Genomic DNA, 25,380 nt, shown 5'->3' with positions numbered 1-25,380 from the left:
AAAAAGGAGAAAGAAATTAGCCAGGTCCCGCACCCTGGGTGTGGAGGACTTGGGCTGTCAGTGGAAAACCAGCTCTGGGGCCAACCAGCCAGGCACTAACCTTGAAGAGGCGAAGGATGTTGGCCACCATGATGGAGACCGAGCTCCCGGAAGCACCAATGACGCCCACCACACGTTCAGGTTTGGTGATGATGGGTGGGCCGCCACTGCCACAGCGGACCTCCGTGCCATCCTTCTCGATGAGCGCCTGCACAAAGGTCAGTGACTGCTCGAGGGCATGGGTGTCCCTCGAGCAGGTGTCCAGAATGCGGGCGCCCAGCGTGATGTTGGGCAGCAGGTCCGGGTCATTGTTGATGCGATCCAGGGCAAAGAGCATGGCCTCCAGTCGGTGGATGCCTTTCTCCTTCTTAAGTTCCCCGCAGGCCTTGCCCTCCGAGCCCCGGCCATGTACCGGGAACAGGCCTCCCAGTGTGATGTCCCCATCTATGCGGATGGAATTCATGTGGGGGTGGCCCTTGGGCTTCCCCAGGGAGGAAGGCACCCAGGGGCCATAAAGGCTAAGGAGCAGGCAAAGAGGCAGCCGGGCCCACCACCAGCCCCAGCCTGTCTTCCCAGGCATCTCGGAAATCCCTAGAGACCCATGAACGGCAGGCCCCACTCCTAGCCTTGGCAGGCCCCTGGGCCCACAGCCTGGGGCAGCATGGGTGGGGCAGCCCCCACAAGTCTCTCCGGGGCAGCTTTAGCAGCGGGGGTGCTGAGGGCGGCCAACCAGGTAACCCATGCTGGTGCTCCTTGCCACTCAGGCAGTGCTCAGTTGCCGACACGGGCCATGCCCCCAGGCAGCCAGGAGTGGCCAGGGAGCAGCAAAGCTCTAGTCTTGGTCCCCACGTCCTGCAGGCCTGTTCTTGACGGATGAGTGTAAAAAGAGAATGCTCCTAGTTTGACATATCTTGGCATCAAGGAGAAAATAGCTCCAATGCTCTCCTCCTACCAACCCTAGAAGGGAAAGAGAGAGAGAGAAAAAGAGAGAGAGAGAATCAAACAGAAGCCCAAAGAAGACATTAGCTATTCTGATCTCTCATCAGGAGCCTGAGAGAAGGAGATGCCGGAGGTTATGGCTACAGGCTCCACAAATCTGAACTTGGTTTTCTCCCAGCTGCTGCTCAACTTTGGTTCAAGTGGGAGAGCCTGAGGCAGAAATTAGGTCATGTTTGAAGATTTCACAAGGTCTGTACCCACTGCCATCAGAAACCCGGGCATCAGATAGCACACGCCCCAGGATCAGCCTGGAACTGACTTGGGAGGAAGAGGGGTCTTCCTCACCTTCCTCAACACTTCTCACCACATGACGGAGTAGCAAGAAACCAGTTCCACAGTATCCGACCCCATTTTAGAGATGAGGAAACTGAGGCCCAGAGCAGGGGAGCATTTTGCCCAAGCCACACAGGTAGTGAGAAGCAAAACATCATGCAGAACCCAGTTCCCCAGCTGCCAGCTCTGGGACCAGAGATTCTTAGGTTCCTTGGGGACCCAGGGATAAAGAAAGCCTGCACATAAGAAACCAGGCTGGCATCTGCTCACTCTGAAGACCAGGTACCAGCTGGGGCTGTCCGGGTTCAGAATCCTCCTCCTCAATCAGGTAATGCAAATTTCACATTTCCACCCCAGCTGCCCAGCCACCCCAGGGTGAGGAGGGTAACCCCAGGGGGCTCCAAGCCCAAGAAGACAAGCCTCCTTTTCATTTGCTTAGCCTCCCTCCCCACCATCTTTCTCAAAGTATTTATCTCTCAATTTCTCCACTGCTCCTCCTCTCTCCCTGACTTCCTCCCTCTGAGAGTGGGGCTCAGGTTACAGCCCAAGCTACTGTACATTATTAGGATCATTGTCATTATTATTGTTGTTATGATTAAATATTTATCTGCAAGGGTAGAGGAGAGAACACCAGCTCTTCCTCATTCTCACTGCTAATTTGGGCTAATTTCCCCTGGGGTTCCTTCCCTTGCCCCAGCCTCCCGCTCAAAGCCAGCAACCTCCCTCCCCTCAACTTAGGAGGCCACAAGGAGAAAAGCTAGAAGCTGAGTCAGGGACTGGTTGGGGCGCTAACTCCCAGGCTCCCATCCCAATGGGCTTGTCAAAGGAAGACCAGCAAGTCATGTGCACATTCTATGCCTCAGTTTCCCAAGCTATTTAAAAGAAAGGTTTGCGTTTAGATTGGGGGGTGGGGTTCCTAGAGATGTGGTCCCTGCATCCAGCCAAGCAGGGGTCTCGGAGCTGCTGGGCCCAACTTGTAATCCGCCCCCCAGAGGCCCTGACTACTGCAGTTCTGGGGAAAGGAGAGGGAAGAGGGTACAGCACCCGAGTCTAGGCCTCAACTCCCGGGCTCCTCTGGCAAACACCTTCTCAAACCTCACCTCACATCTGACCCCTCATCAAAATGCTCCCTCACCTGTTAGCTTCTCAGAGGCCAAGAACACAGCTACTAATTTCCCTGCAGCCCATTTTGCAGGGGAACCAGAAGTCCGGAACCCTCCCATATCCCTCCCAAAGGCACAGAGCAAGTCAAGATGGGGCAAGACTCGGGGAGAGACCTGAGGCAGCCTGCAGGAAAGCTTCCTAATACCACGTTAGCTCATGAAGCCGGGAACCAGTGACCCAGCACTGGCGGAAGGGCTAGGGAGAAGACTGAGAGTAAGAGCCTTTAAGATGCTGGGAGGGGGCGAGACCCCTAGATGGAACCATCATCTCCAACCCCACCTCCCTGTGCATGAGCTTATCAGATCGCTTCCCCCAGGGGCTGTAGGGAGTGAGGGGCTCTGGGGGACTCGCCAATGATGCCAGGGCCCCATAATTCAGACAGGAGGGGCCTCAGACAACTCCCTCAGTTCTGCACCCGCCCTGCCATCCCCTGGAGAGGCTTTGGGTCCCAAATCTCTGAGACAGAAGGGCTGGAGGAGGAGGCAGTCTGGGGGGCATACTGCCCCTGCAGGGGGACATTCTCAGCTATCAGAGGGGAGGAAAGGAGTACCATGGGTGGGTCAGCCTGCACAATGCAGTGCTGTCCTGTCCAAAGGCTGGAGGGCCCGTGGAGCAAGGACAAGGCAGGCTGTGTGCTGTGCTGGGCCCCAGACTAAGTGCTTGGTTTACATTGTCAGGAGCTGGCTGGTGTCATCCCTCCCGCACAGATGAGCCCACACTCACACAGTGACCTCCGCCCCAGGCACACAGCACCGCACAGACCCCCCCCCACAGCCCCCACGCCCCACCGCGCCAGCCCAGAGGCCTCCTCGAGTCCCCTGCAGGTCCAGGCTTGGGTGGCCTGGATTAAAACTGGTGGGATGGTCGGCATCACGACAGGCCGTGTGCTGAGGCCACAGCAGGGCAGAGGCAGGCTGGGAGACTGACAGCCGCTTCTGACAGTCCGTCCTCCCGGGCTTCCAGACTCTTCGCAAGGGCTCGAAACTGGCTTCTCCTAGAAACTTGAGCCCCTCCCCAGGCCAAGCAACCTGCGCATGGAGGCACGGGTACACACCACACACACACACACACACACACACACACACACACAGACGCCCATACACACAGACCACACACAGACCACACACCATTCAGACACATATACACACCACACACACCATATGCCCATATGCACACACATATCCTACACCTACTATACAAGACACATGTACCCTACACACACACACACACACACACACACACACAATGGAGAGAGGCAGAGGCTACACAGAGTAAGGAGGCCTCAGTAAGAAGAAAAGCAAACACTTGCAGAATTAGAATCAAGACCCCAAGGCCCCAGGCCCAGCGCCAGACTGCAGAGCCGACTCACAGGCTTCCCCACCCCAGCAGCCCTGGGCCCCACTCCATCCCTCAGTCCTGCCAGGCCTGCCTTTGCTGACCATCTCCAAAGAGCTTGGGCAAACCACCGCCTCTTTTAGCCTCCCCTCCTTCCTTTGATCCTGTAGCAGGAACAAGGGAAAAGTAAAAATACTGGGACTGAAAGGAGCCACCAAGAGCAGAGGCTGGGGGTGGGGCAGGGAGAGCGGAGGCCGTGCTTCCAGATGCCACAGGGCCAGCTCCATCTTAGGGAAGGGGGACGGAGTTCTCAGACAGCCCTCCAACCTCAGACACCTCAGACGTTCGGGGGGGTTGGCAGAGGGGGACATATCCCTCCCCAGATGAAGTCACCGGGAAGGCAGGGGGTCTAAACAGGTGCCTGCCACCCACCTCCAGGGGGTCTCTCATTCTGTCCTTTCCCGCTCCATCCCCACCTCTCTCCTCAACCCCGATATTTCCCCTCCCCTCTACCCAGGGCCAGATCTTTGGCTCCAGACAAGCAGGGCAGGACAAGGAGAAGAGGGAGGAGCACGTGGTCATCTCCACATACAACAGCATTTCTCAGAACATCCTCTTCAGTGAAAGGGGGTGTGAGAAGGCGATGGCTGTCATCTATCCTCCCCCCACAGCCCAGGCACCACACTATCTGAGGGCGTCTCTGATATCTGTAGGCCCGCAGGGAGGAACTCCCCCAACCAGCTTCAGTGACCCCTTCCAAGCCCTAAGGAGCTGGATCCTGTGCTTCCTTACATCTAACCTAAACCCTTCCCTCCACAACCAGGGCCCGGGCCAGGAGGAACCACAAACCAACCATAAAACAACAACCCGATCCACAGAGAGCCACTGTGATTTCCTAAGGTCTGACTTATTTTCCACTAAGCTGCTTTTGATTCTCCCAAAGCTAAGGAAAGAGAATTCTCCCCAAGCCCAAAGTCAAGGCCAGAGTCAGAGGGAATGACCCTGCTCTCCACTCCCTGGGATGGGGGCTGGGGCTGGGGGCTGCTGGCAGAGCTGCTGGCTCCTGCTCTCAGCCTCTCAAGTTCTGGGCTCTTCCACCCGCCCCACCTCCCAGAACTCCCCCCACCCCAGCCGCTGCCTCTCTTGAGTCAGGCCTCCTCCCTCCCCTCAACTTTTCCACTTGAATCCTCCCTCTTCACCTTTGCCTCTCTCGTGGCCCAGCCCTGGTGCTCAGAAAAGCTAGGCATCACGGATGGATGAGTGGAGTCTGTTTGGAATCTCCCGAGCTGTTCGGATGCCTCATCGCCCACATCTCACACTTCCCCAAGCGGGGCTGGCAGCTTCGCTCCCCAATGGGAATATCGAGAGAGAACTGGAGGTCTCCTGTGCCCACAGGAGCCCACGGGGACCTGAGACACGGGCCTGCATGCCACCTCTGCGGCCCCTGCTCTCCTGTGGGACCCCACACTGGTGTGCTCTGCTGGACAGTCTCCTCCCAGATGGACAGGGGTAGACCCAGGGAGCAGCACCCTACCTTGCTCCACCATCAAAAAGGCCCATAGTTTGATCTCCACCCGTGTGACTCCAAGTCCATGGGGGCGGGCATTAGTTCCCTCAAACCCCAGCAGCCCAAGTTGGGGGATCTTGTCGTATTCCACCTGCTGTCTGCTTCCCAGCCTGGCACAGTGCCAGGAACTGTGGACGTGAATGAATGATGTGATGTTATGAAGGATTCTAAGCTCTTCCCACCCTCTCTCTCAGGGCATTAATGTAACAGGAACAGCAGCCCAGTTCCAGGCCTGAGGCACTCCCCAGGCTAGCCAGGCCAGGTCTGAAAAGCAGGAAGAAGCCACAGTGGGGGTCTGGGCTCCATACCCCCTTCTCTTCCCAGCTCCAAACAGCTCCAGCTCTCCAGCCTGCATCAGGAACCCTCCCAAGGGCAGAAATCCCAGATCTCGCTTCTCAAGTCATCTCTTTCCCATTCCCCGGAACAGCAAGGGCCCGATTCCAAAGTGACTGGTTCTGTGCTGGGCATGAGGTGGACACTGCCATGTACATGGACGGAAGGAAATGGCCAGAGGAGAGGAGAGATGAGGATATCATTCCTCAGCTTAATGCCCACAGAAACTAAAAAGAAAACTTCAGATCCATCGCTGTGCTTTCCCCACTCCATGATTCCCTATAGCCTCCTCCCTGTGACTCTCACCCTTCAGGTAGCCACTGGACTCTTCCTCCTCCAAGAAGCCTGCCTGGATTATCCCAGTTCCTGTTTCCTCCTCACACATGCATGTCTCTCTCTCTCTCTGTTGCTATTTGGCAAGGATGAGCCTGGAAGATTTTTAAGGGCCTGCATGGACCACTCTCATCTCTGTATCCCCTGTGCCTAGCCCAAGGCTCAGAACACAGAAAATTCTCAATAAACACAAGACATGGGCAGGTCCGTGCCCAGAGTCAGCCGGCGGCCAAGGGGGATCCCAGAGCAGAATCTGCAGCAGCATTCCCCATCCGCAGAGTAGGTCTTGGACCCGGCACCAAATTCTTACAACCCCGCTGTGTGGTCAGATGAGAATACAATCTCATCTGCCACGGCAATCTGGTTATTGACCTGGGTCATTGGAATGTGTGGTGAGCACCCGCTGTGTGCCGGCTCTGCTCTGGGCACTGGGAAACTAGAAGTTAGGAGCAGTGGACACCAGCTCCTGCCCTGTGGGGTCAATCTGGGAGGTGGCACAGGACAGGCAATAAACCGACCACACAAAGATGTGCGGCGCTTTGGGGAATCAAGGGGTTAGGAAGAAACCTAAGGCGGGGAAGAAGAGAGGTCAAGACCCTGGTGCTTTTTCAGAAAAAGATAGGGATGGCTTCTCTGAGGAGGTGGCATAGAAGGAACAACAAAACACAGAAAAGGTGTGAGCCTTTCCTGGGGAGAAGTGTCCCAGGGAGAGGGAAACAAGTGCAAAGTCCCTGAGCTGTGCTAAGCATTCATTGTTCTAGGACCAGCAAGGAAGCCAGTGCACCTGGAGGGCTGTGGGAAGGGTGAGAAATAGGAGAGGTCAGAGAGGGCATCAAGTACAAGATCTAACAAGACCTCTGTGGCTGGAGAAACGGGGGCCCACTGGAGGGCTTGGAGCACAGTGACAGGCAAGGATTCATGACAAACTCCAAGAGCCGCCACCTGCTAAGGCCACAGCAGCTCACAGACACTGGAGGGCAAAGCAAGCCCATCTCATCAGTTCTGGGCACTCCCCACCCCTGCAAGTTCAGCCCACGAAAGGCCCAACACTGATCCTCCCCCTCCCCAAAAGCCAGAGCCCAAATCTCCTCCACCTACCAGCCCCCACTCCCATGCAGACCCCAGGGCCTCTCCTTCCTGCCCCAACTCGCCCCACCCCCACCTACCGCCACCCTCCCCAGTGTTCTGGCACAATCCAAGTGGCCAAGTATCTTTGTTTGCAGCTGGTGCTATTGTGGGCTTCCGGGCTAATGTGGTTTCTTCCTCTCTCCTCCTTCTTCCTGTCCCCCCTTCCTCAAATCAGAGCTTCCACAAATCCGGCACTGCCTTGGAAGGCTAGGGCCCAGACTAGCCCAGCATGTCAAAGGCCAGACTCCACTGTCTGGCACAGCCACAAACATGACTCTGGCTGTGGGTGACACTCCCATCCCTAGGCCACACTGAAGCCAGGCAGGGAGAAGGCACAGTGACACCTGAGAAGTAATCACTCACTGAAAACCTAAGAATCCAGGTCAAGTCCCCAGTCTTGTTTCCAAAGATCTAAAATACCTGGGGCGCCTGGGTGGCTTTGTCAGTTAACCGTCTGCCTTAGGCTCAGGTCATGATCCCAGAGTCCTGGGATCAAGTCCCAGGTCAGGCTCCCGGCCCAGCAGAGTCTGCTTCTCCCTCTCCCTCTAACCCTGCTCTCTCTCACACACTCTCTCTCTCTCTCTCTCTCTCTCTCTCTCTCTGTAGTAAATAAATAAATAAATTCTTTTAAAAAAAAGAATTTTAAAATCCCTGGTAAGGATGTGAGCCACAGGGGCACCTGGGTGGCTCAGTGGGTTAAGCCTCTGCCTTTGGCTCAGGTCATGGTCTCAGGGTCCTGGGATCAAGCCCCACATCGGGCTCTCTGCTCAACAGGGAACCTGCTTCCCCTTTCTCTCTGCTTGCCTCTCTGCCTGCTTGTAATCTCTCTCTGTCAAATAAATAAATAAAATCTTAAAAATATATATATATATGTGAGCCACAGCAATGACAGTGTTTTTACTAGAAGCCACAGCCCCCATCAGGAAACAGGTGTGAGGGCTAGTTCCTGTCCCCCTGTGGGGTGGGAATGGGGGGGGGAGGACTAAGGGTAGGGGACAGGGCAGGACCCAGCTTGGGACCCGCACCTGGCCCAGCTCTCCTGGGACTCCCCGCATCACAGCCAATGGAGAGCCAGAGCTTTGTCCAAAACAAGCAGGCTTCATGAAACGCCACACCAGCTAGTCAGCGTGGCTCAGCCCAAAACGGCATGGGCTGGCATTGTGGGCCGGCACTTCCCCATTAAAGCAGATAATATCTACCTTAATTGAATGGGGTCCAGATAATGTCATTACATGCTGCATTCCCCAATTTATTTAATATACGTGTGTACACATATATTTACGCCTCGCTGCTGCCACGAGATCGCCAAATGGTGAGGTTAATAATAAAACATTTCGACGGGAATCATCAGCTTTAATTTAAGGGGTGATTTTTACTACCCTTGCGGTGCTCATCTTTCCGAGGAGCCAAGAGAAACAACGGAGAGGCTGAAGAGGCTCTCTTAGGCCCTTGGGCTAGGAGGCGGGGCAGGCAGGGCTGAACCCAGCAAGTTCTGCTGATCTGTCTCCTTCTTATGTGTGGGGCCAGGGAAAGGGGTATGGGGGGAGGGTGTCTTAAGGAAGCTTGTCTGGCTTGCAAAGCTGTGAGCCTGGAGTTGGGCCGGGAGGCAGCAGGGGCACCCTGGTAGAGAGGCAGAGTGAGAGGCCAGAGAGAGGCCAGAGATGGTAGACAGCCAGGAAAGAAGGAGTTCCCAGGAGCTGAGAAAAGGCAGCCTGCACTCTACAAGGGCCAAAGGCAGTGAAATCTCTAAATTAATTTTTGATAGTCCCCTGCTAACTTGGGCAGAGTTGACATGAAAACAAGCCCTCCTTGGTCTTTCCAGGAGCCGGCACCAGGCTGGGTGGGAGCCACAGAAGGTTAGTGTCCTTGACTCCAGGCCGGGCTGCCCCTCAAGGGAAGCAAGCCCCTGGGTCTCCTGTCTCAGGTCAGCCTAGCCAGCTGCCAGCTCGCCTGGCAGCCCCATTGAGCAAGGGCCCGAGTCCCCATGCCAGCTCCCCCCACGCCTTCTCCAGGGCGGCAAAGGCTTCCACTCTGCAGAAGAGAGATAACCTTCCAGCCTGCAGCCAGCGGGGCCCAGCTGCCCAGGCTGCCAGTGGGGCCTGCCCACTGCAAAGTTAGGTTCTCGGCCGAGCAGAGGAGGACAGCAGGGTGGACAGATGTCTTGGGGTGGGTGGTAATTAGGGGCTGCCAGTTCTGAGCGCTTTTCTAGGGGAGAAGATGTGTCTATTGGCTGTAATTATAAAGCACAGAAACCCGTGGGTCCTAGTCCCGTCTTTTCCTGCCAGCTGACCCCCAGCAGCAGGGTGGGTTCCGGTGTGGCTGAGCATCGAGGAAGCTGGGCTGGGGACCCCCCTCAGAGCTTTCTCGCCTGGGCCACCCCCCCCCCACTCTTCCCGCCAGCAAGATGCTCACTCCCTCGTTCTCTGGCTCACTTGCTCTCCTGGTGCTCTCACCTACCTCAGGCTGCCTGTCTGCTGCTGTGCTCTGCGAGGCGCTCCTCCTGGGGACGTCACGCCTCCAACAGAATGAAGCCGCCCCGACGCAGGGTGGGGGAGGAGGGATGAGGAAAGACAGGAGCGGCCTACGCTAGGCCACTGAGGCCGAGGAAGCCGCTCAACTCCTGACATGCTCCCGCCTCCCCGCCTCCCCTTCTCCCCCTCTGCCTGCTCAGGACCCGTTCTCTGTGCCAGCTGCCTGTTCCCCTCTGCCCCCCATCCCATACATCTCTCTCCTGAGACGCACAACCAGTAGGTCAGCATTGCCATCTCCCTCTCTGGGCCTCTCTTAAATGTAGGTGTCCCGGGGAAAGGTAGCCCTTGCAGTAACTAGAACCTCAAGGGGGTACAACTTTCTGGTATTTTTGTCTCTGAGAGGTTGAAAGTGGTGACAGGTGGGGGAAAGTTTATGGCTTACAGACAGAAGTTGGAGGAAGATGAAGACAGCGGGGGAGAAGAAGTGGGCAGGCACGCCCATCCAAGGCTAAGCAGAGGTTCAGGGGTACCAACCCCAAAGACCCCACCACCCCACACCAAGGACAGGACTCTGACTAAAGCCTAAAGAGGTCCTCCAAGTGGTCCTCTGCGGGGCCCTGGGGAAGGCACAAGGGCTCTGACCCCCAGTCTCCACTGTAGACACGTCCACCTCAGAGGCCCTCACCACTGTCCCCCAAAGCCTGCCCAGGGGAGGCGACCACCTCTGGAGCCCCCAGACACCTCTGTGGGAATCCTCCCTGCCACCTCAGGAAAGATCATCAGGAAAGGCTCCCCGTGGGTCCTCACCTTTTGGTGGAAGTTCTCCCAGCCAGAGCTCAGCACTCAGACCCCAGGCCAGAAACCCCACATCCCCTGTGGATCTCAGGGGGGAAAGTGGGGCAGAGCCAGCATGCACCCTGGGGGAGTGAAGCGCAGCAGGCTGTGGGAAGGGGATGCCCAGTATAAGACTGAGACCGCTAGCCGCCCTGGCTGCCCTGGGCCCCCACTCTCACCCCAGAATGGAGACTATGAGGGCAACACACATACACATACACAAACACACACACACACACAGAGTACTCCCTCTCCCATCACCAAGAGCTTTCAACAGACGACAGAGGGTCAGACAGACTAACCACCGCTCCAACAAACACGTGGATTCGGGCACCCCACTCGCCAAGCCCAGCTCAGTCCCAAAAAGCAGCTCTCCCCACACCCAGGGGCAGGTATGGTGACGAGAGGGGTACGGAAACCGGGAGCCTCCTCCAAAAAGGACCTTAAATCTGAAGGAGGGGGTGTCACTCGTGGCCTGGGGGCAGGGGGCGCTCGTACGTTGGGCCTCAGGACTCCCTGCCGCCGCTGCCGCTGCCCCATTTCAGACAAACAGCCTCAGACAGCCCCGGTGCGGGGGCGCCGCTCTCAGGCCGGGCCTCCACCTCGCAGCCCCGCCCCCGCGCGGGGAGGGGGCGCAGCCAGTTCCTGGGCGCCGGGGAAACCCGACCCCGGAGGGGACCCCCCAATAGACACATACACACACAAACACACACACACAAACGCACGCGCGCGCGCGCACACACACACACACACACACACACACGGCCTGGCTACCCGCCCGGCGTCTTCGTAGAGACTCGGGTTTACCAGGGTCCCAGAGAGGGTCGGTGCCGAGTATCCCAGGAGTACCTGACCCTGAAGTCCCGGAGCCGCGGGGAGACCCCAGACCCTAGAACGCAGTCCCAATCCGCCGCGGCCGCGAGCGAGCAGCTGCCGGGCCGGCCGGTGGCGAAGGTGGCGCTGGGGCGGCCGGAGGAGCGGGACGCGGTGCAAGGGAAAGGAGCCGAGGAGCGCGAGGCTGGCACTGCCAGCCCTCCCGCCGGGAGACGGCGGGGAAGGGGTGCAAATAACGCCGCGTGCCCCCGCCTGCCCTACCCCTGCGCAAAGGGGGCGCGCGAATGCCGCCATCCACACCTGAGAGCTGGCGCGACCCCCCCCCATCCGGCAGAACCTAACGTAACCCTCCTAAACAGAGACACTTTTCCCCAGGCCCGAAAAAAAGGGGGAAAAAAAGCCGCTGCCCCATTCCTTCCCTCGGGGGCATTCGGAGACACTGCCCCAGCCCCGAAGGGAGACCTTCCAGCCTCGGTTCCGCGCCCTCCAGCCCCGAGGGCTCGGATCCGCCAGCCCTCCTCCCGGCAACCCTGAGCGCGGGAGCCAGTCAGAGGCCACCTCCCCGAGCCCCGATGTCCCCGCCGCAGCCCGCGCCCCAGAGGCCGGAGGGCACAGTCCCCTCCGCGGGTTCCCGGCGGGCTACAACTCACCGCGCGCCGGCGAGGTCTGTGCCACGGCGAGGGGTCGGTTGCGCTCCCGCCTGCCCCGGGGGCGCAGAGAGGCGGCGGCGGCGGCGGCGGCGGCGGAAGCTGGCTGCTAGCGCTGCCCCGAGCCCGGGCCGCGGCGGACGGCGCTGACGCTGCGGACCGAGCCGGGCGCGGAGCCGCCCGGAGTCCGGGACGCAGCGGGGATGAGCTGGCTGCTGCCCGGCCGGAGCCGCCTCCAAGCGCGCGGCGTTCTGCCGCTGCTCCGGCAACAGCGAGCCAGCTAGCCAGCCCTGCTCCGGCCCCGCCGAGCCCGGCGTCCGAGCCGAAGGGAGCGTGCGACGCGGCTCCGGGCAGCGGGGTCCAGCCGGGGGCTCCGGGCGGGGAAGGGAGTGGAGCGGGAGCCGAGCGGCGAGCGCAGCCGGCCGAGATCCGGGCGCCCGGCGGCGCCGCGGCAGCAGCAGCAGCAGCAGGAAAAAATGAGAGCGAGCGAGAGAGCGCGCTGGAGAGCGAGCGAGAGACAGGGGGAGCGAGGAAGACGCGGAGAGGGGAGGCTGCGGGAGGGGGCGGGAGCGCCCGGGAGCACGAGGGGGCGAGGGGACCGCAGCCGCTCAGCCCCGGCGCCCACTGCCGCTGCCGCACTCGGGAAGGCGTGAACCCAGCCCCGGCAAGTTTGCGCGGCGAGTGCGGGCCAAGCGCGCGGCGCTTCCGCTGGCCTTTTAAAGAGAGAGCACCTGGGAGCCCCCCTCCCGACCCTGCACCTCCACCGCCGGAAGGCCGGAGCTCCCAAAGCGCCCCTCCACCCCGCCACACCCGGCCCGCAGTCTGTCCCCCTCCCACCACGCCCCACCGGCGCCCTCTCCTGGAAGCCCCCTTCCTTGCCCCGCCCCCCCCTCAGGCGGGAATCAACTTGGCGACCCGAGGACGTGTAGGGAGCCCTCCCAACTCCAAAGGTCGAGGGTCAGGGAACACAGTCTCAAACACACACCCTGGGAAGTACAGCAAAGCACTGCGATGCAAAGGGGTTGCGCTCCTCCCCACCCCTGTGCGTCACTAGAACCCCCACCCGCAGGGCCTCTCCTCACACATCCGCATGCACATTGCGTGTGCCCCCATGTGGCGTGTTCATTTGCACGCCCCACCGCTCCTGGTTCGAGCCTATCACGCACCTATCACGCGGGGGGAAACTGAGGCCCAGTGAGGCAAATCCACTTACCCCTAGTCTCCCAGCCTGTCAGGAGGGCTTCTTTCCGCTGAGGCCCCCTCCTCCCCAGAACCCCACTAAGCTAGGGGATTCCCCCAGCCCATGGTCCGCAGCCCGCTGGTCTCTCTCCAGCACTGGTTTGCAAAGTGTAACAGGTGGCCTGGCGACAGGCTAACACAAGCCAAGGAAAGAATCCCTCAGTCAGGGAGAAGCCGGAGCCCCAGCAATCCGAGGCGGGCGGGGGTGGGGGGTTGCTGTGAAAAATCCCAGGAGAGGGCCTGCCTCAGAGGCAGGCAGGGGAAGAAGAGAAGGAGGGAGCCATGCAGCCCTCTTAGGATTGCAAGAGCATCTCGTCCCAGACTGCAGAAGCGGCTTCAATTAGAGCTGTGACGTGTGACTGTCCTTGTCCCAGGGAGGGTGCTCAGCACAGTGCCAGGGAGCTGGGGGAGAGTGGCCAGCAGTGACCTCCTCCCCATCAGCACCTCAGTCCTCCTGGCTGATCTGCAGGGGGCACCCCGCTCTCAAATGTGCCTCCACTTGGGGGGACTCAGCCCCTCTTACAGCCCAACCCCTAATTTCCACAGACAACACCCTTTTGGTCAAGGGAAAGTCTGGGGAGTCTGAGGATAGCAGGAATGACCCTCCCCCTACCAGCCTGCCCTCTCTGGCTCCATGCCCCTCATCCCACACCCCTGCCCCTTCCCGAAGAACCCCTCAGACACCCCCCTCCTCCAGAATTCCAGAGTGCCAGGCTAGAACCGCAACTTGTTCACCAAGGTTCTTCCAGTGCCCGGCACCCTGCCTGGCCCATGGTATGAGCTCAGTGAATGTTTGGTGAAAGAATAAATGTTGGCAAAGCCTGAGTTCTCTTTGCCGACACACGTAATGGTCCCAAATGCACGTCTCATTTACCCAGTCAGCCTGAAGTCTCTGATAGAAGGATCTAGAGCATGCATTCATTCATGCCTTTTCTTAATGCAACCAGCACTGGCTGGGATCCTGCTACATTCCCAGCCCTGGAAATCCACAAATGACTGGACACAGTCCTACCCTTGAGCCGTGCACCCCACGGCCACGCACGCCTCAACCTGGCGCATTTTATAGAGACTGAAGTTAAGGCCACGAAAGCTCTGCCATCCAGGGGTCTGCCAAGCCAGAAGCACACCTACTCTGGGCTTTTGGGACACTGGAGTCATTCCCAGAGAGGCCTGGTCCCTAGGCACAGGCTGCCCAGGTCCTCCGGCCCAGGGTTCCTCCGTTTCCCACCCGGAGGACAAGGACCACGATGCTGACTTCCGAGGGCAGGGCTGGGATGCAAGATGCCACCCATCTAGAGAATGACAGGAGGCTTTAACTCATTCTGCCTGGGGGCTGGCGAGCGGCTCGTCTTACCTTGAGGCTGTGTCTGGCCAAAACGGGGTCCTTCGTCTAATTCATGGAAGGTTACCATAAGGGCGAGCACCTGGGTATGAATGAAATAATGTGTGCGGACAGCCCAGTCCTGTATCTAGGTGCCAATAAGTGGGAGCCCCATTTTTAACAAAGGATATACTCCTCAATATCCTTGTATCGAGTTAATTAAAAAATTAGTTAATTAATCAATTAATCTGTAAATAAATGGGCCATGGTTTATGGAGAAGCCCAGCTAATGCAGCCATTCTTCCCACCCCCTGCCCCTCGGTGTTGCTTTCACTCTGGCCATAATTATCCGGCCCCCCGCCCCCCACCAGCTGTGTCGCAGAAGGCTGGGCAGGCTATATTTTTCAGGGGTTAAAAAAAGAAACACTGTTGGCTGGCAGATGGCTGGGTTTGTGGACTCGTCCAGTTTGAAGGTGCCCAGCCTGAAGCCTCATTCTTCCGGGCTGCCATCCTGGGCCACTCCAGGTGTCCCCCCACCCCCTCTCCACCGGAGTGCTCAGCTGCCCACTCTCTCCGGTGAGCTCTAGTTTGGTCCGGCTGGGACACCCTCCTTCTCCCTCCTGCTAACTTGGGCTGATTTGTCATGCAGACAGACACAGAAACACACAAACACACAGACACACACGGATAGGCACATGCACACAGAGACCCTCAGAACCAGACACACATACACCTCAAGGAACTTCAGTTAGTGTGCCCCGACCTGGGGGAGCTGGCGGCATCAGGTGGAAACAAGGGAGCTACAGAGCTACAGAACCACCTCTGCAGGGGAAGAGGGATCGGAAGGGACCTCAAGGGGCCAGGGAACAAGGATCCTGGCCTGGGGCCAGGTGGCTCAAGGGCCTGAATTCCCATTGAGCAAGCTGTACCCTGATGGGGATTGGGGGGCGCTGAGGTGGGCAGAGAGAGCCCAGGGCTAGAAGCAAGAGGCTAGGTCCTTGGTGCTAAGCCTGTGTGACCTGGGGTAAGTTGCCCAGCCTCTCTGAGCCTTGGTTTCCTTATCAGTGAGATGAGACGCTAGGCTGAGGGTTCCCTAAGAATACTGGGGTTCAGGGTTGGGTCTCATTCTGAAACCTTTAAAAAGGCTGGCCTGATTCACATCAGGAGAGTAAGCATGGTGTCATTCTAATCCCCCAATCCCATGTGTACAGGTTACCCAGAGAAAAAGAGACACCATCTCAGGTTAGGGGTTTGGCGGGAAGGAGAGAAAGAGGCAGATAGTCCTAAAGAAAATAATAATACAAATAATAATACACCTGTGTGGAGCACCTGGGTGGCTCAGTGGGTTAAACCTCTGTCTTCTGCTCAGGTCATGATCTCAGGGTCCTGGGATCGAGCCCCACATCGGGCTCTCTGCTGGGCAGGAAGCCTGCTTCCCCCCCCCCCCTCTCTCTGCCTGCCTCTCTTCCTACTTGTGATCTCTCTGTGTCAAATAAATAAATAAAATCTTTTTTAAAAAAATAATACACGTGTGCTTCCTATCTTTGTGACCTGGAAGTTCTTCCTGAAGTCTGACCCAACTCCCTCATGCCGCAGTAGAGTCTTCCTTTTGGCTCTTATTCTGACCTCCCCTGTGCCAGAAACAGCTTCTCTGCCCTTTCCCACCCACTGGGCTGACACCTGAAACCCATCAAGTTGCTCCTCTGACTTTTCCATTTCGAAAGAAGCCTAGTAGAAGAGGGCAATTGCCTTTGAAAACCCTCAAGTTTAGAATCTGTTGAAATAAACCAAAATGGGGTGCCTGGGTGGCTCAGTGGGTTAAAGCCTCTGCCTTCCCCTCAGGTCATGATCTCAGGGTCCTGGGATCAAGCCCTGCATCGGGCTCTCTGCTCAGCAGGGAGCCTGCTTCCCTTCCTCTATCTCTGCCTGCCTCTCTGCCTACTTGTGATCTCTGTCTGTCAAATAAATAAATAAAATCTTTAAAAAAAAAAAAAAGAAAAAGAAATAAACCAAAGTGAACTTTAAGGTGCAGAGGCCAGGGGAGAGCCTGGCAGGCCCAGGACACCTAATAGATGGTCCCCGTGTCCAGTTGACTCAACCTCCTTGTCCGAAGGGCTTCAGTTTTGGTTTCCTCTAAACCAGGCCATTACACAAAAATGCCTCTGAAGGGGGGAGGTTGTTTTAACAATAACTGCCCCTAGGCAGGACATTCCCAGGATGAAGAGCCGACTGCAAGGGACAACAGTGACTGCAGGCTCTCTAGAGGGACATAAGTCACTCTGCAAACAGGGAAGAGTGGAGAAGAGCTGGGGTCAGAGGCAGGGACCCTGGGGTTAAGCATCCTGGGCTCAGTCATTTCTTCCCTGCTTCCCAGGATCACACCAGCCCCTCCGCTTTGACCCACAGAGATACTGAATCTCAAGAGCATGGGTCCTCTGAAATTCCCCCAGCCCAGGTTGTGGGACAGGCCAGGACAAGGTGTGAATGACTCCCCTCCTGATACCCCTGAGGGTAAGCGGAAGAGGGACCCAAGGGGTCCTCTCTTCCCTTAGGCCAGTGTGGGTCCAACCTCCAGGAGCACTCCGATGAGCTCCAGAGTCTTGAGCTGGCTAAACCTGCAATCCCCTTCCTACAATTCCAAACTCCAGAAGGCTCTGAAAACCACAAGTCTGTCCCTAAGTCTCCCATAAACTCATTTGGCTGCAAAACCGGATGTGGGAGCAAGTCATTGCCACTGTCTGGCTCCCTCGGCGGGAGATATTCTGTTTCCCTGCAGGAAGAGGAGCCAGCATATTTGTTTTGGGGATACTGCTCCACGGCCTCCTGGGGTGTTATATGATATCTAATATTTGTGCCATGTTTTCTTTCTAAATTCCAAAAAGATCTAGACCCAACGGTTTCTGATTAGGGTCTGTGTCCCTGGAATCATCCCATTGGGGAACTTTCCAGGTTACACAGCACGGTCACAACTACACACTCCCACCTGCCCTTGCAAAGGCAAAGAAGGGACTGGACAGAGCAAAAAAAGAGCAGATTCTGAACACAGCTCTGCTAAACCCAAGTGCATGGGACCAGAGACAGAAGCCAGATGAGGTATGTGGGGATTTAAGGGACTTTCAGCACCAGCTTGCTAGACAGAGCTTAACTCAGGCTGCAGGGGTACCCCACGAGAATGGGGGTAGAGAACAGAAGGTTAAACGCTGAGCTGGGGGTCTCTGTCCCTTCCAGCTGAAGGCAGCTGGGAAGGAGGGGAAGTTCCCCAAATGGGTAGGCAGGGGGAAGAGCTGTGGGTGGGGCAGAGGAAGGGAGAGAAATGGTCCAAGGTCAATTTTAGCTACTTCCGTCTGCCTGGCCTCAAAGATGAAGCTTCCCCTTCCCTTCCTCCACCTCCATCTCCCCCACCTTTTGGGCTGAAGAGGGAGGGAAGAGGAGAAAGGAAAAGCAGGAGAAGCATCTGCGCTGCCTAAAGCTCAAGGGTGGCGGGGAAGAGAGGTCACAGAAGAATGTCCCTTAGACCTTGACAGAGAAGAAGAAATTAACAAGAGCTGGGAACCAGAAAGGGGCAGTGGGGCGCACAGCCCAACTTCTGATCCTCCACTCTGAGACGGTATAGGGTATGCAGTAGGTGCCCAATACATGTTCACTTGTTGAACAAATGAATGGCTGAACACCCCCCCCATAAAGAGAATGAGGCTTCCTCTTTTTCCTCTCTGAATTCCACTTTCACCTCCTCCTCCTCCTCCCCTCTCCCGTTCCTCTCCCTCTCTCTTTTTTCCTTAAGACAGGATTCTCCAGCCTCTTTGCCACACTGCAATTTAAAACTACTTATCATCTCTCTCTCTCCACATGTCCGGGGGCTGTCAGCTGCGAGCCAAATGTCATTAGGATGGATGTCACAAGCCAGGATGTCAAAATACAATTAACATTTAAAAACCCCTCCCGTCCTCCCAGGCCCTCGTGTCCAGCCTGCTCCATAGGCTGAGTGGCAGGGCTCTGGGCCCCAGGGGTAGCAGCCAGGTGGCAGGCACAGAAGGGGATGCGGTCCACTGGCCATGTGGAGGGGGACAGGCCCCAGCTGGAAAGGGAATGTCTTTGCTTGCCCGTGCCCCACCTGCGGTGCTTGGAACCAGGGTATCACCCCCCTGCTCAATTCTCCCCTATTGCAATCATGCAATCGTGGACTGCCCAGCTGCACACAGGCCCCGCACCACCGTTCTAATGACGTCCCATGCCACTCCCTGTCTTGGGGTCTCAGTGTTCTGCCTGTCAAATGTGGATCCTGCCGCCACTGGGGCTCCGGCCAATTTGGGGATGGAAGGAAAGAAGAGAAGAAAGGCTTTTCAAGTACAAGGGGCTCTGTGATTAGAGTCTTAGACTGTCCTCCAAATGGGCCCCAGGCCCTTGGGAGTAGGCAAAGGCCACCCAGCCTGGCTGACCAATTGACAGCTGGGCTGGAAATTGCCACCGAGCCTTTTTGTCAATCCCCGCCATGCAACACACACACACACACACACACACACACACAAACACACACACACACACATACACCCCGCTCCCCCCGAGCCCCCCCCAACACAGTCCAGCCTTAGGAACCTCCCAGAAGTGCTGGAAGGAAGCCCCAGCATTGGCTCCCTCTAAAGGGGGATCCAGACAGCTGATGGGAGAGAAGCCGGAAATGACCCCCAGGACCTCTCAGAACCACCTTCATGCTCTCTCCAAGGCTCTTGTCCTCATTGCCAAGGTCTTCTTTAGCACAGCCCGCAAGAGCCAGGGAGGCAGAGCCAACCCGGAACGCATCCAACATCCTATAGGCGGCGGTCGTGATCAGGTCATGGGTCTGGGGTTCCTGCTGCAGGGCCCCTCCTCACCCACAGCCTCAGTTATCCTGGGAACCTGAGCCACACTGGGGATCTGATTGCCCGCCAAGGCTTCCGCATTCCTGCAAATACCCTTTGCCCTTCTCCTCCAATCCAGTTTTCTCTCGCCTCTTGTACCCCCTCACAAAGACCAACCCATCGTGCAGACGACCCCCCCCCCACAAAGAGGACAAAGCAGTGCTGGGAAAAGCAAAGTCCACAACCACCAGCTCCTCCCCTCGTGGGCTGCATTTTAATGGCGTTTGATTGGATCAGATGCGCTTTTAATTCCCTCCTGGGACATCAGAGGGAGGGTGGAAAGAATCTTTAATTCATCAAACTGAAATATTAATAGAACTCCAACCAGCTGGAGTGGGGTACGGGACCCTCCACCACTGAAGACTCAGGGATGAGCAGGAGCAAGGTGGGAGAGCTGCGAGGTTGGGAGTGAGCTGGGCCACGGGGCTCCCCAGCCCTCCCTGCCCATGCACATGCCCCACCCTGACATCCCCACACCTGGGCCTCCCCAGCCTTCACCACCTCAGGGGCCTATACCGCCCCTTTGGGATACAGATGAGCGACAGAGGCCCAGGAAGGGGGAGCCACCGGGCCAGCGGGACACACCAGCTTCACTGCGTTCAGTCTGACCTCTGTCTCTGGCCCAACTCTGCAGAGCCCCAGGTCTGCGCTTCTCTCCTCTGGACCCAAGGCGTCTCTGGCCCCCAGCCCCTGGGGGTCACAGGAGGAGTGGGCACCCTGAGGCCCTGGCTTGGCCCCACCAAGTGTTTCCCTGCTGGCAGAGCTCGACTCACCCCTCCAGGGGCAAAGGATTCCCCCCCACACACCCCGCTCAACAATGCAGAGGTCATGGCTGATGGCAGGCCCACTCCCAAGAACAGAGTATGAGTGGGGAAAAGAAGAGGCAGGGGGAACTCGGGGGCACAAAAGTAGAAGCCAGGGCCAAGAAAGACCCCCTATGTTTTTGGCAGGCCAGCATTAGGGGGTGCAGGACTGTGAGCTGAGGCAGGCTGACCCCAGCCTGGTGTGGCCGGTTCATGAGCTCTCTGGTCCAAGGCCAGGTTCTTTCTCCATCTGAGCCTCATACACCTGTATCAGCCCCTGGCCATGACACTCACTGTGTCACTGTGGGGCCACAGCAGGTTCCTTGACCACTCCAGCCTCAGTTTCCTCACTGATAAGGAGGGGCTGATCTGATGACTGGCCTGAGACGGTGGAGCTCCCGGCACATGTCCTCTCCCTTTCCTCCCTCCCCTGCACCCTGCAGCCCAAGTGAGACGATGGCCTTCCTCTGTCTCACCTGCATGGATAGATCACTTTCTCTTCTGCGTCCAGAGACCCCCTCCCCGACCTTCAAGGCCCAACTTAAATAACACCCCTTCTAGAGAATTCTCGAGCTTGCCATCCAGTGGTCTGCTCCCCCCAAAGAGAAGGATCATCTGTCCCCCCACCCCAGGTCCTGTGCCCAGGGATTTACAGCCTGGGAGTTACCCCGGGTACCTGAGTAGACGGGTGCGCGGGACACACAGATTAGAGATGGTCCTGACATCCCCCCATCCTAAAGTTCAGAATCAGGAAGCAGGTGGGAACGGGGGACAAAAGAAGAACCAGGAGAGCAGGGATGGTGGCCCCGCTTCTCTCTCTCTGTCCGTTCTTGCAGGAGACTAAAGCCCCGACCTGTGTTCCAGCCAGCTCGGGAAGGGCCCATTCAGCCCCACTCCCCGCCCCCCAGCATTTCAGGAAGACCACATCTCAGGGAGCTCCAGATCGGCGTGAAGAGCCCCACCAGCCGGCGGGTGCTCCAGCAGCCGCGAGAGCGCCCTAGCGCGGACCAGCAGCGCCGCCCGGTGGCCAAGCGTCCTCACTGCAGCGCTGGCCCGGCCCGGGGAGGGTCTGCGCGGATCGGGAGCTGGACCCAGGCCCGGACCCACGCGGCGCGGAGGGCTCGGCGCCTCCTCCCTCCGACGCCCGGGGAGACGCCCGGATTGAAAGGCCTGTTTTTCACCTGAGCAGATTCCCGGACGAGGCAGCGGGGGCGGCAAGGGGTCTATTTCAAGGCTCCTTCCCAGCTGGGCCACCGCCCCCTCGGATTCGTGTGCTGCCCAGCTCACCTGTTCTGACGGCAGGGAGGGAGGGGGCCTTTTCTGATGCCCCACCAAGTCCAGAGGGCTGACCCGGGGCTGACCCGGGGCTGACCCGGGGCTGACCCGGGGCGGAAGGCAGCAGGTGAAGGATGTCCAGGGTTCCTAGGTGGGCGGGCCGAAGGCAGAGTAAGGGGGTGGGGGGAGGAATGCAATGAGGAGACAGGTAAGGGGAGTAAGGGGGGGCGCCAGCCACGGGAAGTTGCACACCCCAGCCTTCCAAACCAGTGTTGCCTCTCTCTCCCTCCAAAGTCAGCATTGACTGCGCTCCCATTATGCACCAAGCCTGTGGCTGGCAAGCTTACTGTCCACTAGAGTCACCTGGGGAGCTTTTAAACTCTCCCTGTCCAGGAGCCTCCCAAACCAATCAAATCAGCCCCTGCGGGAGGGCCGAGGCTTCCAGACCTGCCCCCTACTTCAGCGTTAGGCAGCGCAGTCACAGCATTGGCAAGTCCTGTCATGGAGTAGCCCCTGTCATCTTTGCTATGGTCCCAAGAGGCATATGGGGGTGGTCCCCATCCTGAAGAGCTTAACAGAGACCTGGGATGGAGCCCCACTCCCCTCTCCACACTCCCTTGCCTGTGCAGACTCCCACTCCACACAACTGAAAGAAGTTGTCGCCAACACGCAGTTATTCATATAATATTTGTACTAATAATGCAGCCATGTCCTCCCAGGGCCCCAGGACTGCATTCTGAGGGGACAGGATGGAGAGCAGGGGCAGGTGGGCACTCCAGGAAAAGAGTTGTTTCCAAATTTGGAAGCACAAATGACAAGGGACTTGTGGGTGTGTGAGATGAGAGGTGTGTGTGTGTGTGTGTGTGTGTTTCAGGCTGGGGGTGGGGGAGTTCAAGGACTCAAGGTCACAGCTATGCTCGTTGGACAAAGGGAGTGGTTCCCAGGGCACTGGATAAATCCCCAAAATAGATCCCAAATCTACTCAGTGGCGTGGGTGAAACCCACTGTCACAATATTGAGCAAAAAGAAGCCAGACCCAAGTACACATACTGTGTCATTCTGGTGATTTCATTCATACTAAGTATAAAAACAGGACAAATAACCTATAGCGAGAGAAGTCAGAGGGAGGTAGTGACAAAAGGGACATGAGGGGCTTCCGGATGACTCGTATGTGCTGTCCTTCATCTGGATGCTAACGGCAGGGGTGTGTTCACCCTGCAACAATGTGTTTTACTTCAGTAAATGTTTTGATAAATACACAGAATTGTGGAGCGGCCCGGTTCCCAGAAATGCACCCTGGACCTCAGGATGGCTTAAAATCAGGACTCCAAAACTCCTCCACCTCTCTCTCCAGCTCTCATCTATTTCTCCCTACCACCCAGGTCCATCTAGGGTGGCCAGAAACAACAACGTTACAGCTAGGATTCTTTGGTTGCAAACAAGATAACTCTGCCAAATTAAACATAAGTAAACTAACAGGAACTGTCCTGAGTTACTCATCTGTAACTTACCAGTGGTCAAGGCCAGTTCACTGAGCTGGGTGTCAGGTTCCCTTTAGGATAATGACAGCAGCCAATACCCAAATCCTCCCAAAACCACACAGAAGGAAAGAAAGTAATAAAGGCACCCTTGCCCCCCTGCCTTCAGCATAACCAGGAACGGAGTGCCAGGAACTTCAGTCTACAGCTACGTAGAGAAACAAACCTCTGAAAGCAGCAGAACAAGGTCTGGACCCCACAGAGTAGAGAAGGTCAGGTGGAGAGTCTGTGCAAAAGAAGTGAGGGCAGCAAGAGCCTGGATGGGGACACAAATGAAATGATCCTGAGAGCGAGCAAGCCCTGCCCCGGTGCGGAAATGCTGCGAAGAGGTCTGACGCCCAGTGGATCAGAGCACCGGCTTCTGGCAGAATTGAAAGGAAGGTGTTTGGCGGGTGCCTGGCTGGCTCAGTCAGAGGAGCGGAGGAGCGTGCGACTCTTGATCTCAGGGTCGTGAGTCCAAGCCCCACATTGGATGTGGAGATTACTTAAAAATAAAATCTTTTTAAAAAGAGAGAGAGAGAGAAAGAAAAGAAGGAAGGTGTTTTTTGAATGTGCAGGAGTGGCTCTGTTGAAAAGGCACTGGTTCTGGGTGACAGAAGCGACTGGGGAAGGGAAGGTGGCCCTGGGAGGCTTGCTGGTGGACAGAGGGAAGGGAGTGAGCTGTGGGCACCAAGTAAGGGAGTAAGTTTATGGAAACACATCAATCCTCCCTCTCCAAAAGTTGTCATCTCTTTGTTCAAAATGCCACCTCACTCTTCCAACAGCAGAGAGTGTTCTTTTTTTTTTTTTTTTAAGATTTTATTTATTTATTTCAGAGAAAGAGCAAACAGGGAGAGGGGCAGAGGAGAAGCAAACTCCTCTCTGAGCAGAGAGCCCGCCTCTGGCTCCATCCCAGGACCCTGAGATCATGACTAAGCCAAATGCAGACACTTAACTGACTGAGCCACCAATGAAGTAGGTCACCCAAACCTCTCACCCGGTCTGCTCATGCCAATAATTGTTGGTCAAAGAAAAGAGAAGATACCTCAGCGTGAACAGAAAAAAAGCAGACACATCCCTACCAGTCCAACTCAAAGAGAAAAACAGGAAATGAGAATCAAAACATCTCAGATGAAACTTCTAGTTAAAAAACGGATCAGTCACGGAGATGAAAAGTACAGCATTGGGAATTTAGCCCGTGATGTTGTAGTAACGTTGGATGGTGACAGATGGCGGCTAACTTACCACGGTGAGCGCTGAGGAATGTGGAGAATTGTCAGATCACTCTTGTGCACCTGACGTTGATGGAACATTGTCAACTACAATTCAATAATTTTTTTTAAGTTTCTTTCTTTATTTATTTTAGTAATCTCTACACCCAACATGGGGCTCGAACTCACGAGCCCAAGATCAAGAGTCACACACTCCACCAACTAAGCCAGCCAGGTGCCCCTTCCTATGGTTCTGGTTTTTGTTTTTTGTTTTGTTTTTTTTTTTTTTTAAGACAAATCTTTCAGCTGATGAAAAGTTCTCCAGAAAAACACCACCAGGCAGAGGACAACTCTGACCCAATATTCCAACCTGGACTACATTCTTAAACAACACTTGCAGAGATGAAAACACTTTAAATCAGAAATTTGGGAGCATCCAGCAGAAAGGAGCCAAAAAATTAGAAGCCAAAATAAGAGTTAACAAAAATCAGGAAAGAAATTGAAAAAGGCAGAAATGAAAAAGTTAAAGTCTTCTCAGAAGTAGCGATTAAATTGAAAGGTACTCAAGAGAAATTAAATTCAACAGAGAATATAATAAGAGGCATTCATATCAAAGAAGGAATGAAAAGATCCAAGAAAACAAAAATAAAATCAATAACAAATTAGGGGCACCTGGGTGGCTCAGTCAGTTAAGCATCTGACTTCTGATTTCGGCTCAGATCATGATCTCAGGGTCCTGGGGTCGAGTCCCACATGGGGCCCCCATGCTCAGCACAGAGTCTGCTTGGGATCCTCCCTCTCCCTCCACCCCTTTCCCCTCTGAAATAAACAGATGAACCTTTAAAAAAAAAAAAATCAGTAACAAAGTTAAAAAAAAAAAAAGGTAGGGTATCAGAAAGAAAGACATGGCAGAAGATACACAAGGAAAATATAAGCACGGGAGTGCCCAAAGAAAATGAAACAACTGAAAAGAACTCATATCAAACAAAAGCAGAACTCCTCCACCCCCAAAACAAGGAACTTTCTAGAAGTACACAACATAACCTGCATATTAAAGGGACATATTACAGACTTAGAAATGTTGACCTGGAATGGCCATCAGTGGGGTAAATCTTAATAACACCCAGAAAAAGAGGAAAAGGTACCTTTACTGGGAGAAAAG

General features: G+C 56.3%; 2 protein-coding genes across 3 annotated transcripts in view; one reads left to right on the top strand and one right to left on the bottom strand.

Moving 5' to 3' along the window:
- The window catches only part of GRM4 (glutamate metabotropic receptor 4), a 117,108-nt gene extending 105,110 nt beyond the window's left edge, over positions 1–11,998 (bottom strand). The window contains exons 1-2 of one of the 2 annotated variants that reach the window (XM_044255109.1): positions 11,961–11,998; positions 101–996 (exon numbers count right to left, since the gene is read on the bottom strand). In XM_044255109.1, coding sequence (XP_044111044.1) covers positions 101–619 — 519 coding nt within the window. In that variant the 5' untranslated portion in view covers positions 620–996; positions 11,961–11,998. Of the gene's footprint in view, positions 1–100; positions 997–11,325; positions 11,388–11,960 lie in introns of those variants that run through there. The other variant, XM_044255102.1, reaches the window with a different exon arrangement.
- On the top strand, positions 701–21,400 carry LOC122904251 (translation initiation factor IF-2-like). Its single transcript, XM_044244869.1, has 5 exons — positions 701–772; positions 4,328–4,519; positions 11,287–11,493; positions 12,028–12,290; positions 21,052–21,400. The coding sequence occupies exons 1-5, from the start codon at positions 701–703 to the stop codon at positions 21,398–21,400; spliced, it is 1,083 nt and encodes a 360-aa protein (XP_044100804.1).
- Positions 21,401–25,380: the final 3,980 nt, after the last annotated feature.

Source organism: Neovison vison, chromosome 1, assembly GCF_020171115.1.
Source record: "Neovison vison isolate M4711 chromosome 1, ASM_NN_V1, whole genome shotgun sequence".
NCBI lineage: Eukaryota > Metazoa > Chordata > Mammalia > Carnivora > Mustelidae > Neogale > Neogale vison.
Note: the sequence above shows the minus strand (reverse complement) of the source record. Positions and strands in the feature narration are given on the sequence as shown.

Coding starts and splice junctions, on each gene's coding strand:
- LOC122904251 (XM_044244869.1), top strand. CDS start 701: ATGGGTGGGGCAGCCCCCACAAGTCTCTCCGGGGCAGCTTTAGCAGCG. Junction 4,520..11,286: donor TGAGGGCGTCTCTGATATCT/GTAGGCCCGCAG, acceptor CGGGTTTACCAG/GGTCCCAGAGAGGGTCGGTG. Junction 12,291..21,051: donor GCGTCCGAGCCGAAGGGAGC/GTGCGACGCGGC, acceptor CCGTTCTTGCAG/GAGACTAAAGCCCCGACCTG.